This window comes from Phoxinus phoxinus (assembly GCF_949152265.1).
Source record: "Phoxinus phoxinus genome assembly, chromosome: 15".
In the NCBI taxonomy this organism is placed as follows: domain Eukaryota; kingdom Metazoa; phylum Chordata; class Actinopteri; order Cypriniformes; family Leuciscidae; genus Phoxinus; species Phoxinus phoxinus.
In genome coordinates, this window is record NC_136890.1 from 1,120,804 (window position 1) to 1,133,800 (window position 12,997).

At 39.3% G+C, this 12,997-nt stretch overlaps 1 protein-coding gene across 1 annotated transcript in view; it reads right to left on the minus strand.

Annotated features, from left to right (window-relative positions):
• The window catches only part of dcaf1 (ddb1 and cul4 associated factor 1), a 54,134-nt gene that overhangs the window by 33,432 nt on the left and 7,705 nt on the right, over nt 1-12,997 (minus strand). The window contains exons 3-9 of the mRNA XM_079637001.1: nt 12,037-12,113; nt 11,173-11,246; nt 8,825-8,938; nt 7,717-7,854; nt 3,505-4,011; nt 1,135-1,236; nt 866-1,024 (exon numbers count right to left, since the gene is read on the minus strand). Of these exons, the coding sequence (XP_079493127.1) occupies nt 866-1,024; nt 1,135-1,236; nt 3,505-4,011; nt 7,717-7,854; nt 8,825-8,938; nt 11,173-11,246; nt 12,037-12,113 (1,171 nt within the window). The remainder of the gene's footprint in view (nt 1-865; nt 1,025-1,134; nt 1,237-3,504; nt 4,012-7,716; nt 7,855-8,824; nt 8,939-11,172; nt 11,247-12,036; nt 12,114-12,997) is intronic.

Genomic DNA, 12,997 nt, shown 5'->3' on the forward strand with positions numbered 1-12,997 from the left:
GTAGGAGGCGGCAGAGGACCGTCTTAACGAGCGAGTCATTGAGTCATTTATTCAAACGATTTATTCCAATGACTGATTCATTCATGGAGAAAGATGTTTATGAATGAGTCATTGAATCGTTGACTCAACTGATTCGTTCAAAACGCAGAATCATTCAGTAATGAACATATGGTTACGCGTTCCTGTGCGCGATGGTTCTTTGTTTGGAACTATTTTCGCTGCTGAAACTGAACAAAAACAGCCAATATTGCGTCTAAAATGCAAGTGATTCGTTCAAATGACTGATTCATTCAAGGAGACCGTTGTTTATGAATGAGTCATTGAATCGTTGACTCAACCGATTCGTTCAAAACGCTGAATCGTTCAGTAATGAACACACGGCTGAGTGTTCCAGTGAGATGTTCTTTGTTTGGATCTATTTTCGCTTCTGAAACTGAACAAAAACAGCCAATATTGCATCTAAAGTGTAAGTGACTTAATTTAAAGTGTTTATGGAACTGTTGTATAAATCAGTGTCACAGTTTCAGTCGTGATGGTGTTCAGGAAACATCACTCGTGTGTGAGATTGCTTAACATGTTAAAAATATAAAACTCCACATTGAGTCTCAACTGCACAACCTTGTTACGTCAGTAATACAGTTATTATCCACTAGCGATCACAACTCACAATAAATGTAATAAAATCAGAATCATTCTCGGTTTAGTGATTCAATGGTTATTTGTTTGTTATTGATGTTTTAATCCGGATACTTGACCAGTCGGGCAAGCCAATCCTCTTTTACTCGTCCCTTCAGAACATCCACGTGTCCCGGACGAGAGTTAATGTGGAGCCCTGGTTAAAGCCTCGATCGAGACAGCATCTCACCCGCTCCATGGCGTCCTGGTTGTACGCGAGGTAATAGAGGCACAGAGAGACGCCGGTGGCAGCCATCGAGGGCCGAGGGATCTCCAGCAGCTTCGGCACTCCTCCGTGTGCAACAAACTCGGCAGCAAACTTCTTATGGAGGAGAAGAGATGCAAGATACTGAAACACAGAGAGGACGAGTAAACATCTGGCGGATACCCAAGAAGGTTTTCATGATCATGAGAAGCACACAGTTGAGCTGAGGAGTGTGTGGAGTGTGTGTGGAGTACCTTCAGGGCCTCAAACGTGAGCTGGACGTCGTTGGTCTGTTTCAGGTCCATGTAGTGCATCAGCAGCTCTCGAGCGCCGAGCTGCATGAACACCGCCAGCAACTGCACACACACACACACACACACACGCACACAGCACTGTCAGCCAGCTCGTGGATTAGCAGATGCTTTACACACAGCTTTAACATGGGGTGCAGATATGCCTTTATTTTTGGGTGAAAATGTATTTTTTTTAAAGGGCATCACCCAGTCATCACTTATTTTGGTTCTTTCAAATCGGACTCTTTATACAGAAGCAGTTTCCTCACTTTCCTAATCGTCCTCCTGAAACACAAACTGATCACTTTCTTGCTTTAAATATCAGCCACAGTCATTTATAATTTAATAAATTCTAGTCCCAACTAACACGCTTAAAGATACCTGAGAGCAAGACCTCGGAGTTATTATTACAGAGTTAGGGTTAACATCTCGAACCGGGGACACTCCTCCTCCATATGCGTCAAGTAGGGCTGAACGATTTTGGAAAATAATCTAATTTCGATTATTTTGACCAATATTGCGATTTAATATGCGATTGTCTTTTATATTATTCAACAAACACAAGCAATAAATCATTGTTAAAATATGGATGGGAATCTTTAGGCACCTCAAGAGCCGATCAACTTTTGATTTATTAATTAATCTTATTAATAAAACTTTAAATATTTATTTAATTACATATGTAATTATAAGTAGGCTACTTTTAAAAATAATTACACATTAAAAAACTAAATTAATACAATTACATGTTAAGAATTTTAAATAGGCTATATAAACAAATAGCTTCAAAACATAAAAGCTATCAACAACAAAGAGGGGAAAAACATTACAAGCGATAAACAAAGAGTGCTTCAGTATTTAAGAGTCTGAATGTTTTCCATTCAAGAGCTGTGATTAAGTGATGTTTCTTTCTCAGTTTAGACACGATAAGCTGCTTCACACTATTGCACAGATCTCTTTTGAAATATAATATGTGGTTTGTCCTGTCTGTTTAATAACTTAAGGCATAACTGACTGTTTAATTAATTTCGCGTCATAAACGCATTTTGAGATGCAAGTACATTTAACCACGTAGACAGAGTCGCTCACAGCCGCATGAGAGAGCGCTCTTCACAAAGCGGGCGTGAGTATTTGAAATTGAAAGCAGCTTCTGTCGATGGTTTTCATATTTTTATTTTTAATATATAAGCCAACTGCATTCCAAAAGACATATGATGCCTTTATAGAGCATTTGTAAGGAAAATACCGGCGGGCGAGGCCGCGCACTACTAGAGTAACATCAAGCAAAGCGCAAGTATTTCACAGCGCATCTACATCTAGTGCCATATGATCTAGTGCAATGAAGCCCGCGAATGTCCAATTCGCTTCAACTTTCCGAACTGTATGAAAGACTATTTCGGAAGGTTCGAATGTGTGTGTGTGTGTGTGTGTGTGTGTGTGTGTGTGTGTGTGTGTGTGTGTGTGTGTGTGTGTGTGTGTGTGTGTGTGTGTGTGTGTGTGTGTGTGTGTGTGTGAGACAGAGGAATTAGAAGCAAGCAGAATACGGTTGTGTATAAAGCACACGCAGCGTCATCACGCATCTGTGTTTAAAACTAAGCTCAGACTCGATTCTGAAATTATCTGAATCCATACAGAATCATTGAAGAGAATCTATAACACAATCACATAAATTAAACAAACTGTTCTTCCCTGTAGCCTATGCCAGGCCTATATGCGTAGCGTAACAAGTTGATGCTTCATCTACAGTGCAGACTGCTTTACTTTCGCGTGTCACGTGACCAGAGTGTAATCGCAGCTTTTGCGGTTACAAAAACGCGTTTCATTATATCGCGATATTATCGCAAATGCAATTAATCGTTCAGCCCTAGTGTCAAGCATGGCTTAATACAATGCTAAACACTATTCAGAGCTCACTTAACCAATGCCGATTGGCAAAAATGTTCCTGCCTGCAACCGCTGCAAACACTGTCCTGCCAACCATCTGCATGTGCTTTGGACATGTCCAATCATTTGAGACGCTTACAAAAGCTCTCAACACTAATATTGACCCTGACCCCCTTATAGCCCTGTTTGGGGTCTCCCCTAGGCCTGATTTGGCGCCCCGAGTTCATAAATTCATTGATTTTTCTCAAATCTTGTCCAGACGGGCTATCCTTCTTAAGTGGAAGCATAGTTATGGATTTATGGATTGGGTGGTCATGTAAGGGATTAATAATGGACAAGGTTTTATGCTCTACTGTTGTTTACGGTGTTCTGTACGGTCACTGAAAACCAATGAAAAGTGAGTAAAAGCAGGAGCTATCCTCCATCAGTGAGTGTGTGTGGCATCACCTCCTGGTACTCCCCCAGCGGCGTGAGGTACTGCAGGATCAGCCTCTGCTCGATGCCCGGCGTGAGCGGGAACAGGTGGTAGTTATTCCCGATGACCCACGGGCTCATCTCGGACCAGCTGCTGTTGGACAGCTCGCTGAAGCTGCGCTCCGGCTCCGGCATGGAGAAGTTCAGCTTCTGCTTCACCTTCCCTCCGTTCTCCCTCTTCCTCCAGTTCCTCAAGCCCTCCGCCGGCCCCTCGCTCTCCTCCGGCGGCACCGCAGACGCCGGCTTCATCAGGCCTTTCATGCCCGTGTTGGACCGGCCCACGCTCCTCAGCGCGCACACGGGCTCGGCGTCTGGGCTCTCCGGGAGAGCGCTGGGGACGCTGGGAGTGAACTCTCCGTCCACGGTCTCCTCGTCCAGCGGGAGCAGCGGCGCCAGACTCTTGCTGGGACGCTTGCTGTCTCTCCGGCCCTCCAGCTCCTTATCCTGAAGCTCCCTCAGTCTCTGCAGCATTAGAGGAACCTGACACACAAACACGCTTTTTAAAACGCAGTCAAAATGGGCAGTTTTGCAGCGTATAATATACATACTTCAACTATGCATATCGTTTTTACATTCATGTTCCTGATCATCTTGAGTCAGAGTAACTTCCTCTTGCAGTGACATCTTTTCATGGCCTTAAATTTGATTCGCAGGGACCCTGATCTCACATATACACTGCCGTTCAAAAGTTTGGGATCGGTCCGATTTTTTATGTTTTTGAAAGTTCTCACCAAGGCCGCATTTATTTGATTAAATATACCAACAAAAAAAAACTAATATTGTGAAATATTATTCCTCCTCATCCTGAAGCTCCCTCAGTCTCTGCAGCATTACAGGAGCCTGCCACATAAACATGCTTTTCTTAAAAGTCTCGAGTCAAAATAGACAATATTGCTGCATATAATATATATTCTTTAACTATGCACATCGTTATTTTAAATTCTTGAATCAGAGTAACTTCCCTGTCGCAGCATCTCTTCTCTCTGATGACGAGGGTGGGGCAACCGATTTCGGTCAATCTCAATTTTCTTGTAACATTTAAAGGTGCAGTGTGTAAGTTAACAGCATCTAGTGGTGAGGTTGTGAATTGCACCCAACAGAAGTTACGGTGGCCGACAGGAAGTGATGTCGTCCTCTGAGACAGCAGAGAGTAGCCAGTTAAACACTGCGGTTTCTTTACAAAGATAAATTTAGAAATTATATTTACTTAATTATTCAGTAAAACGATGTTATTGTGAATATTATTGTGACTTGTTCATCATTGTGTCAGTGTTTTATTCGCTGACTTTAGCGCTTCTTATCATGAACAACAACATAGTGACAAAACGCGTTTGTCCGCTCAGGGCCACCGTAGAAACATGTTGATGTAAGCGGACCCGCGGTGTGTGTAAAGAGAAATGCTCATTCTAAGCTAATAAACACCCAACGGTTCATTATGTAAGGACTTTATACACCACTTGAAACATAGTTGTGTATGATATTGCATTTCTATCACCAGATCCTCCTAAATATTACACACTGCGCCTTTAAGACTTTTAACCCCCTGGGGTCGGCAAACGCGCGGGCGCGTTTTGCTCGTTTTTTTTTACATAGCAGCAAAATAGACCTAAAATACTCAGTCAGTTTTGGTCATACAGCCTTAAGAAATATGAGAAAATAAGCTGTTAAATGTCTACTTTTTTATGTGTCCACTTACAATCGAAATAAAACATTGTGCTTTTGTAAAATAAAGAAAGTAAACAGGGAGTGCTTTATGCCTCTCCGTCTCCGTGAACTTTTTTTCTGAAGCACGTTTCTAAATTTAAACAAATCTCAGCGAATACTATTCACTCAGACATGAGCTATATATCTCTATAATCATTTAAGTGTGTAGTTTTAAATTATCTAATTCAAAACTAAAACAAATATTCTCTGTTTATGTAATCTATATAAAAAGAGCGAGAGATCAGCTGTGCTCATTATCCTTCTGGCACCTCATTACTCCGCTAATGTGACACGCCCATCGAGAGCGCGCGCTATTCAAACGCAGATTATCTGAAGCAACACATGCAAACCAGTCAACGCCCACAACAGCTGGACAACACGCTCGCTGTGAGGAATAATAATATCGTGATAATTCTGGAAATTTTACCTCAAACGTGCTGGAGTAGCCGAACAACGGATCCAGCTGCAGATCATCAGTAAGTGCTTTGTTCTAATCGCGATATGAAATGGTGTCTGTAAACCGCAAAAGACTGTTTAAATTTGAATCGCGTTTCTGTGTTTGAATGAATGCACGGCACAGACGCATGTTGTTGTTTAGCTACTACAGCTGGCGCGTGTCTGTGTGTGAATGAAACTATCTATATTGCCTAATGCCTACTGAGATGAGTAAAAATCGACTGAATACGTTGAAATAAAATGTATTTGTATAAGCAACATATTAAACTGCAAATTAACATTTATGCCCTAATATATATTATAAAAGACCATATGTTACAGACGAAATATGAAAGACAAAATTTCGTTTTGGATAGATTATTTATAAAGCTTTTACTGCCACATCAAAACCTAATTTACAAGGTGCAAACAAAATCTTAAAAGGTCAATATAAGCCTTCTCTATGAATTATTTTTGTGTTTTATTAGTGACAAATTTGGGGAGAGGATAGCCTACATAATCCAAAACTTTCTGAAAATACGAATGAGAATTAACTGCACAATTACTAGAAATGTTTACCTTGGATATTATACAATTTGCAAGCATACAGTTTGTGGAAAAATACACTTTTTTTCAAGATGTTTCCAACTCTGAACCAATTCTGTAGTAATATATATGTATATATATATATATATATATATATATATATACCGGTATATATATGTATGTATGTATATATGTATGTATATATGTGTGTGTGTTGTCTTTGCATTTTTTCTTGTAGCCACAGTGACACCTAAGGCTCATTAGTATGCACTGCAGCATTAGCAGGTCTTTGTCTCCTCAGGTGTGAATGAGGACATTATTCATGACCTTGTTGGATCATTCACGCCCACCTGCATATTGCCTTTCCAAACAAAAAGTGTCTTACAAAATTTAAATCAATCTATTGTTTAATGTGAACGATTAGCCCGGATGATTTTCAGATCATTTTGAAGTAAATACTCTAGCCGACAAGATCCATTAGTCAAAAGTATTGTGGGAATATGTGAAGTTGGTCGTTTGTGGTCTTATATCAGACAATTTAAGTTTGAGTTTTTTGAATAACCACGCATAAATAATATTCTCTCAAAAATGCAAACATGTACATATATGTTGCTCACATATTATGATAGCCATGTTCGTGCTAAATAGAGTGTAATTACACCTTTGCCATTAATATGTTTATAAGCAACTGAAAAAAATACAAATATCAGGGCATTTCAAAACATCCCAAGGGCCCCAAAATCACCTTAGACTCCAGAGGGTTAATGGCCTTAAATTTGATTTGCAGGGACCCTGATCTCACACACACACTGTCGATCAAAAGTTTTGGATCGGTAAGATTTTTTATGTTTTTAAAATTAGTCTCTTCTGCTCACCAAGGCTGCATTTATTTGATTAAAAAAAAAATAATAATATTGTGAAATTTTAACAATTTAAAACAACCGTTTTCTCTTTGAATATACAGTAAAGTGTAATTTATTCCTGTGATCAAAGCTGAATTTATCATCATTACTCCAGTCTTCAGTGTCACATGATCCTCCAGAAATCAGTGTAATATGATGATCTGATGCTCAAGACACATTTATGATTATTATCAGTGTTGAAAACCGTTATTTACATTTTATTTCAGGATTCTTTGATGAATAGAAAGTTCAAAAGAACAGCATTAATCTGGAATAGAAGCTTTTGTAACAAACTATCATTCAGGTTTGGGGACAGTAAGAATTTTTTTGGGGGGGGCAAAGAAATCAATACTTTTATTCAGTTAGGATGCATTAAATTGATCATAAGTTACAGTAAAGACATGCATAATGTTACAAAAGATTCTATTTCAAATAAATTAAAGTTTCTCAAAGAATCCTGAAAAAAAAGAAAAAAGTACACTGAAGACTGGAGTAATGTATGAACTGATTGTTTGTTCTTTACTGTATTGTGCAGCATCCTTGAGCTTGGGAAAGGCGCTATATAAATGAAACATTATTATATTATTCCTGGGCTCACCAGCACAGAGTTCTCCTCGCGATAGTTAGCGGCGATGTCCTGGTTCTCCATGGCTCCGGCTAGCAGGCCTGTAGCGTAGATCCTGAGCGGCTGATCCGACTCCTGGGCCCATTTAAACAAGCGCTCCACGATACCCTCCTGTCACACACACACACACACTTACAATCCGTATGCAGACGCGAGGAAGCAGAAGCCGTAGGGCGGTTTACACCTGGCCACTTCATGCGTGCTCTGTGATTGGATAGCTATCCGATCGTGAAAGACCAGGTGTGAATGCCCTCCGAAACACACTCGGCTCCGTCGCGGTCAAAAGTGACCGAAGCCTTGAAAACACTTTTTTTCCAGGAAAACAAATGATATATATTTTTGTTCAATAATATTTTTTTGATTATTATTTAGAATTTTTAAGGGATTTTATGAAACCATGCAATATTTATTCTTTTTTCCATTAGAACTTTAGGGCTGTGCAATTAATTTGAATTTCGGTTTCGGCTCCCAACGATCACCAAAATAGTACAATCGAGTAAAAACGATTATCGTGTTACATAATCGTGATTTCAATACTGAGCAAAATTATTGTGATCGATTTTTTTCCATAATTGAGCAGCCCTACATATATATATATATATATATTTGAAAACAAAATTCAATGAATGCAATATTTCACATTAAAATAGAGTGGAGGCCTATAAAATCAATTTTTTAAGTGAGAAAAGTGCCATCTGGAGGCATTACAAAAATTAAAACTTGTGTAATGTCCTGTAAACAACTGTATAGCTCCCTATATAAAGGCTAGGATGGCTTGAGGGAGTAAATCATGGCTAACGTTCATTTTAAAGTGAACTACTCCTTTAACACAACACGTAAATGCCTGTAACTAGCGTGAATCAAGCAAGCTAGTGCGCACAGGCCACGAAGTGTTGGAGGAATAACACATTAGCGGACCAGAGGGAATAATATGGAATTTGTTCCAGAAACCACAAAAAAATTCAAGCACTTTCAAGGACTTGTATCTATTATGTTTGTTTTCAGATTCACAAACTTTCTAGGACCCGTGTGAACCCGGCTCCCGTGTGAATAAATGAGAAACGCCTGAGGCCCACAGTACCTTCTCCTGGAAGACCACGGCCGTCTCGAGGCCAGGCATGATGTTCAGCAGGAGTCTGCAGGCCGCGGTGTTCAGAGACCCCTCACGGCTGCTCATCACGTACGTGTTCACCAGCTGGAGGAGCACAACACACATTACTTTTGGTTTTATTGCTAAGAACATAAGCGCGTTTCCACCGAAATTACCCGGAACAACTTTTTCCCCCCAGACCTGTTGCTGTCTGCGAAAACAAAACAAAAAGTTGTCGTTGTGAATCATCCGCTGCTCCGCGATCTCTGCCTGCTCCCTGTCATCACACACACCTCTGGGAAGCTCTCTCTCTCCTGTACAATGCTGTCGGGTCCAAATATGGTCATTTCCTTTTTTATCAGCAACCAATCGTGAAAGTACAATGGGGCATTTAACTCTAAAAGTGAAATCTCATTGGCTGATGTCAATCTTTAAAGGCCGTTTTCTCAAAATGTGTTTTTCCTCACACTCTGAGCCAGACATCTCCACTTCAGCAGCACGTCACACACACCAAACTTCCCAGTTGTATTCCTATCTATATTCGCAAGGTTTTTACAGAGGGGTTTGTTCACATATCATTCAGATTCTGATTTATACAACATTTTATACCTAAAAAACAGGGCAAAAATGTATTAATGGCTGTTGACAGTGATGAAAAGAGATATCCTAAATCCCCTCTGTAAAAACCTTTGACTGTAATATGTCAACAAAATGAAACAAGAATTTAGAATCTGGCTTTATCCAATGTTCAGATTTCTCTTCTGGAAATATATGCAAATTAGCACATATTTAATGAGATAATACCTAATTTGCATATTTAAACAAATATTCAAAAAACTTGTAATACACAAGATATTTGTCTTAATGTCAGTAATCAACTGGGGAAGTTTCATGCTGATATCTATTAGTTTTTTTTTTTTTTTTTGGAAACGCAGCTATACATTATCAATGCCAGCGGAAAATACAATACAGGACACAATCAGGAAGATATCCCACAAATGACAGAGCGAGACAGTTAAGGGCTTTGGAGTTGCTGGATGTAAGCACGTTGTCCAGGTAGGATTTAAGTTCCTTACAATAAAATGAAACCGTAGGGCTTAGCACCCTGAAATTTACATTTGCCAGAAGAATAAATAAGTTTATCAAAGAATATTGTCCCTTTACATCTTTATCAAAGTTGTGCTGACCAGATAAAACATCTTTGTATGAGAAAGAAAAACTCTGTGATGAAAATGTGCGTACAAAGACACAGAAATCCTTCAAACAGACTTGTGTGTGTGCATTCCCAGAAGAGACTAATATTCAGCTCCACAAAAAGAACATAAAGAGTCAAAATCAGAAAACATCTTTTTTTAAGTGGAGCTTCACAGGATAAAAAAGGTGTTATTTGTACGACACAGAAGCACAACACACTCAACATCACAACAGATTTAATTTTATTTCCGACCCAAAATGCGAAATGTAAAAACGTAGTTTAAATTATATTTTTAAAAAAAGAAAAGTAAAAATCTGAAGAAAAAAAAAGTGTATTTTGATTGAAGCTTTGTATTTTTTAGACACTTATGCACCACTTCTGGGTTAAACCGGAGACACTGCCAGGCTTATTTACAGGGTTTACAGACAAATTACATCATGATATATCCGCACGGTATGACTACATAAAGTGTTGATCGCATATCGCTTAGATCACGGTGGTGAGTAAGTTTATCTGGTGGAAGGACTGCATAGTTACTGACAGAGTGATGAGTGACAAAATAAAGAGTGTGATGTGCTTGACATTAAAAGAGTTATTATAATGTCCTCTTCTGTGGCTCATTGCCCTTCAGCGGCACAGACGCACAGAAGTGTCAACATGCCAGGACAATATTACTCTGGAGAGCTTTCAAACTAAACATATAATCAATGCACTTGCAGGAACTTCACCCACAGACTAAACAGCAGAATCTGGTCCTCACCAGCAGGGGGCAGTACAGCCGCACGTGCACCTTTCCTTCTGCAAATTTAGACTATTTGGTCTTTGAACTCTTCAAAGTTGGTGTGTGCATATTTAAATTTTATGGAAAAAATAATCAGTCCTGCCCACTGAGAGCTGCACATGTCCATACAGCGATATAGCAAACTCTCCCCTGATTAACGCTTTATATCGTCAGCACACTCTAGGCATGTGTCATTGTGCTAGATGAGCGAGCACTTGCTTTATAGCTGTATTTTAGGAACAAAGTATGCAATCAGTGACAATATAATTTTTAAACTACATTTTATTAACCATATTAAATAAACAAATGTAAAATGTGCAGCCAAGGCCATGTGCAAGCATTATGCTGTGCCTCCAATCTTACCGCATTCATGAAATCATCGTTCTTGAACAGGATTTTCAACAGGTGTCCCAGCATGCACTCTGGATCTGCCCGTCCTTAGAGCAAAACAACAAGTCAATATTATAATTTTCCATCTGGGAGACACTGATGATAAAGCAGGGCTCCACATTAACTCTCGATGTTCTGAAGGGACGAGTAAAAGAGGATTGGCTTGCCCGACTGGTCAAGTATCCGGATTAAAACATCAATAACAAACAAATAACCATTGAGTCACTAAACCGAGAATGATTCTGATTTTATTATGTTTATTGTGTGTTGCGATCGATAGTGGATAATAACTGTATCACTGTTGAGACTCTCGAGAAACTCTGTGATCAACATACGGACTATAAACACTCACATTTTTATATTTTTAACATGTTAAGCAATCTCACACACGAGTGATGTTTCCTGAACGCCATCACGACTGAAACTGTGACACTGATTTATACAACAGTTCAATAAACACTTTAAATTAAGTCACTTACACTTTAGACGCAATATTGGATGTTTTTGTTCAGTTTCGACGATTTGAAGCTTTATTCTAAATAATTGCATTTATTGATCAAGATTAGGAATTTAAAATGAACGATGAAGCATAAATGTAATAAGATTAGGGGGATGTCCTTTAAAAGTGCAGATATGACAATATGCAGATTTAAATATATCAGAGCGGATTGAACACTGATGAGAATATTGCTTCAGAGGTCAATTATATTTACAACACAAATTTTTTTTTTAGGACTTTTTAAGCAACTTTTTTCCTCTGCCGAGTGAATGCCAGATGTCCTTGCGCATGCACAGGTTTAGTGATGATGATGATGAGGAGGAGGAGAGCAGGGTCACCTGGATGGCGGTCATCGAACGGGTCGGGATCAGCTTTATGGTACTCCTCCGTCTCCCGCTCCACCAGATCCGAGATCCTGCACGAGACAGCAGCACAGTTACACCGGAGGGACATCAGGAGCACATCGGGTAATCCATGAGCAGTTATTGAAGATTTAAACAAGTTCATGACATAACGCATTTTAACGAACTATCTGTTAACTTGCCATTACCAAGAAGAAATCCCCCTTCCCAGCACAGTATCTGTGTGAACACGTCACGTCTGGTTAAATATTAATGTGTTGGGGAAAAGCTGCTTATGAAACATGTGCAACTCCACACAGCGTGATCCGTGCTGGCGGAGCTTCTCTACAAGTCACTCATGATTAGCTACGAATTACATCGTCAATGGTGTAGATTTCTGTACTAATTATTACTCTCTAAAAAGTATTACATACACACTAGGGGTGTGACGAGACCCTTATCTCACGAGACAAGACAAAGACGAGATTGGGTTCACGAGAACGAGACGAGACGAGATTTTTGCACAATATTTGATAGAAATCCTCAATGACAAAATTCATGACTGGAAAAATAGTCTGCAGGTGCATTTTGAAATGTTGTAACTAAATCATCTTGTAATGAATGTTATTTCAGTTCTACTTTGAGTATGAATTATCAAAATACATTAAAATACAACAATATAGAAGCACTGTAAAGGTTTTACCACAAACTCAACTGACTGGCTTCTCTCAAGTATGATTTCACACGGGTCTCTTCAGACCTTACTGTACATTATGAGCTTCCAGAACTTCTGATTGAGGCTGTGTGTGACCTCCAACTGAAACTACTTTCCACAAATTGAAAATACAAATAAAAACAGACAGTAGCCTATAAAACAAGTTTTTCTTATTAGTTCAAACGATAATTAAGTGCAAGTGCAACCATAATCAAAGTAGGCCAACTCTCTCTGTATTCAAAG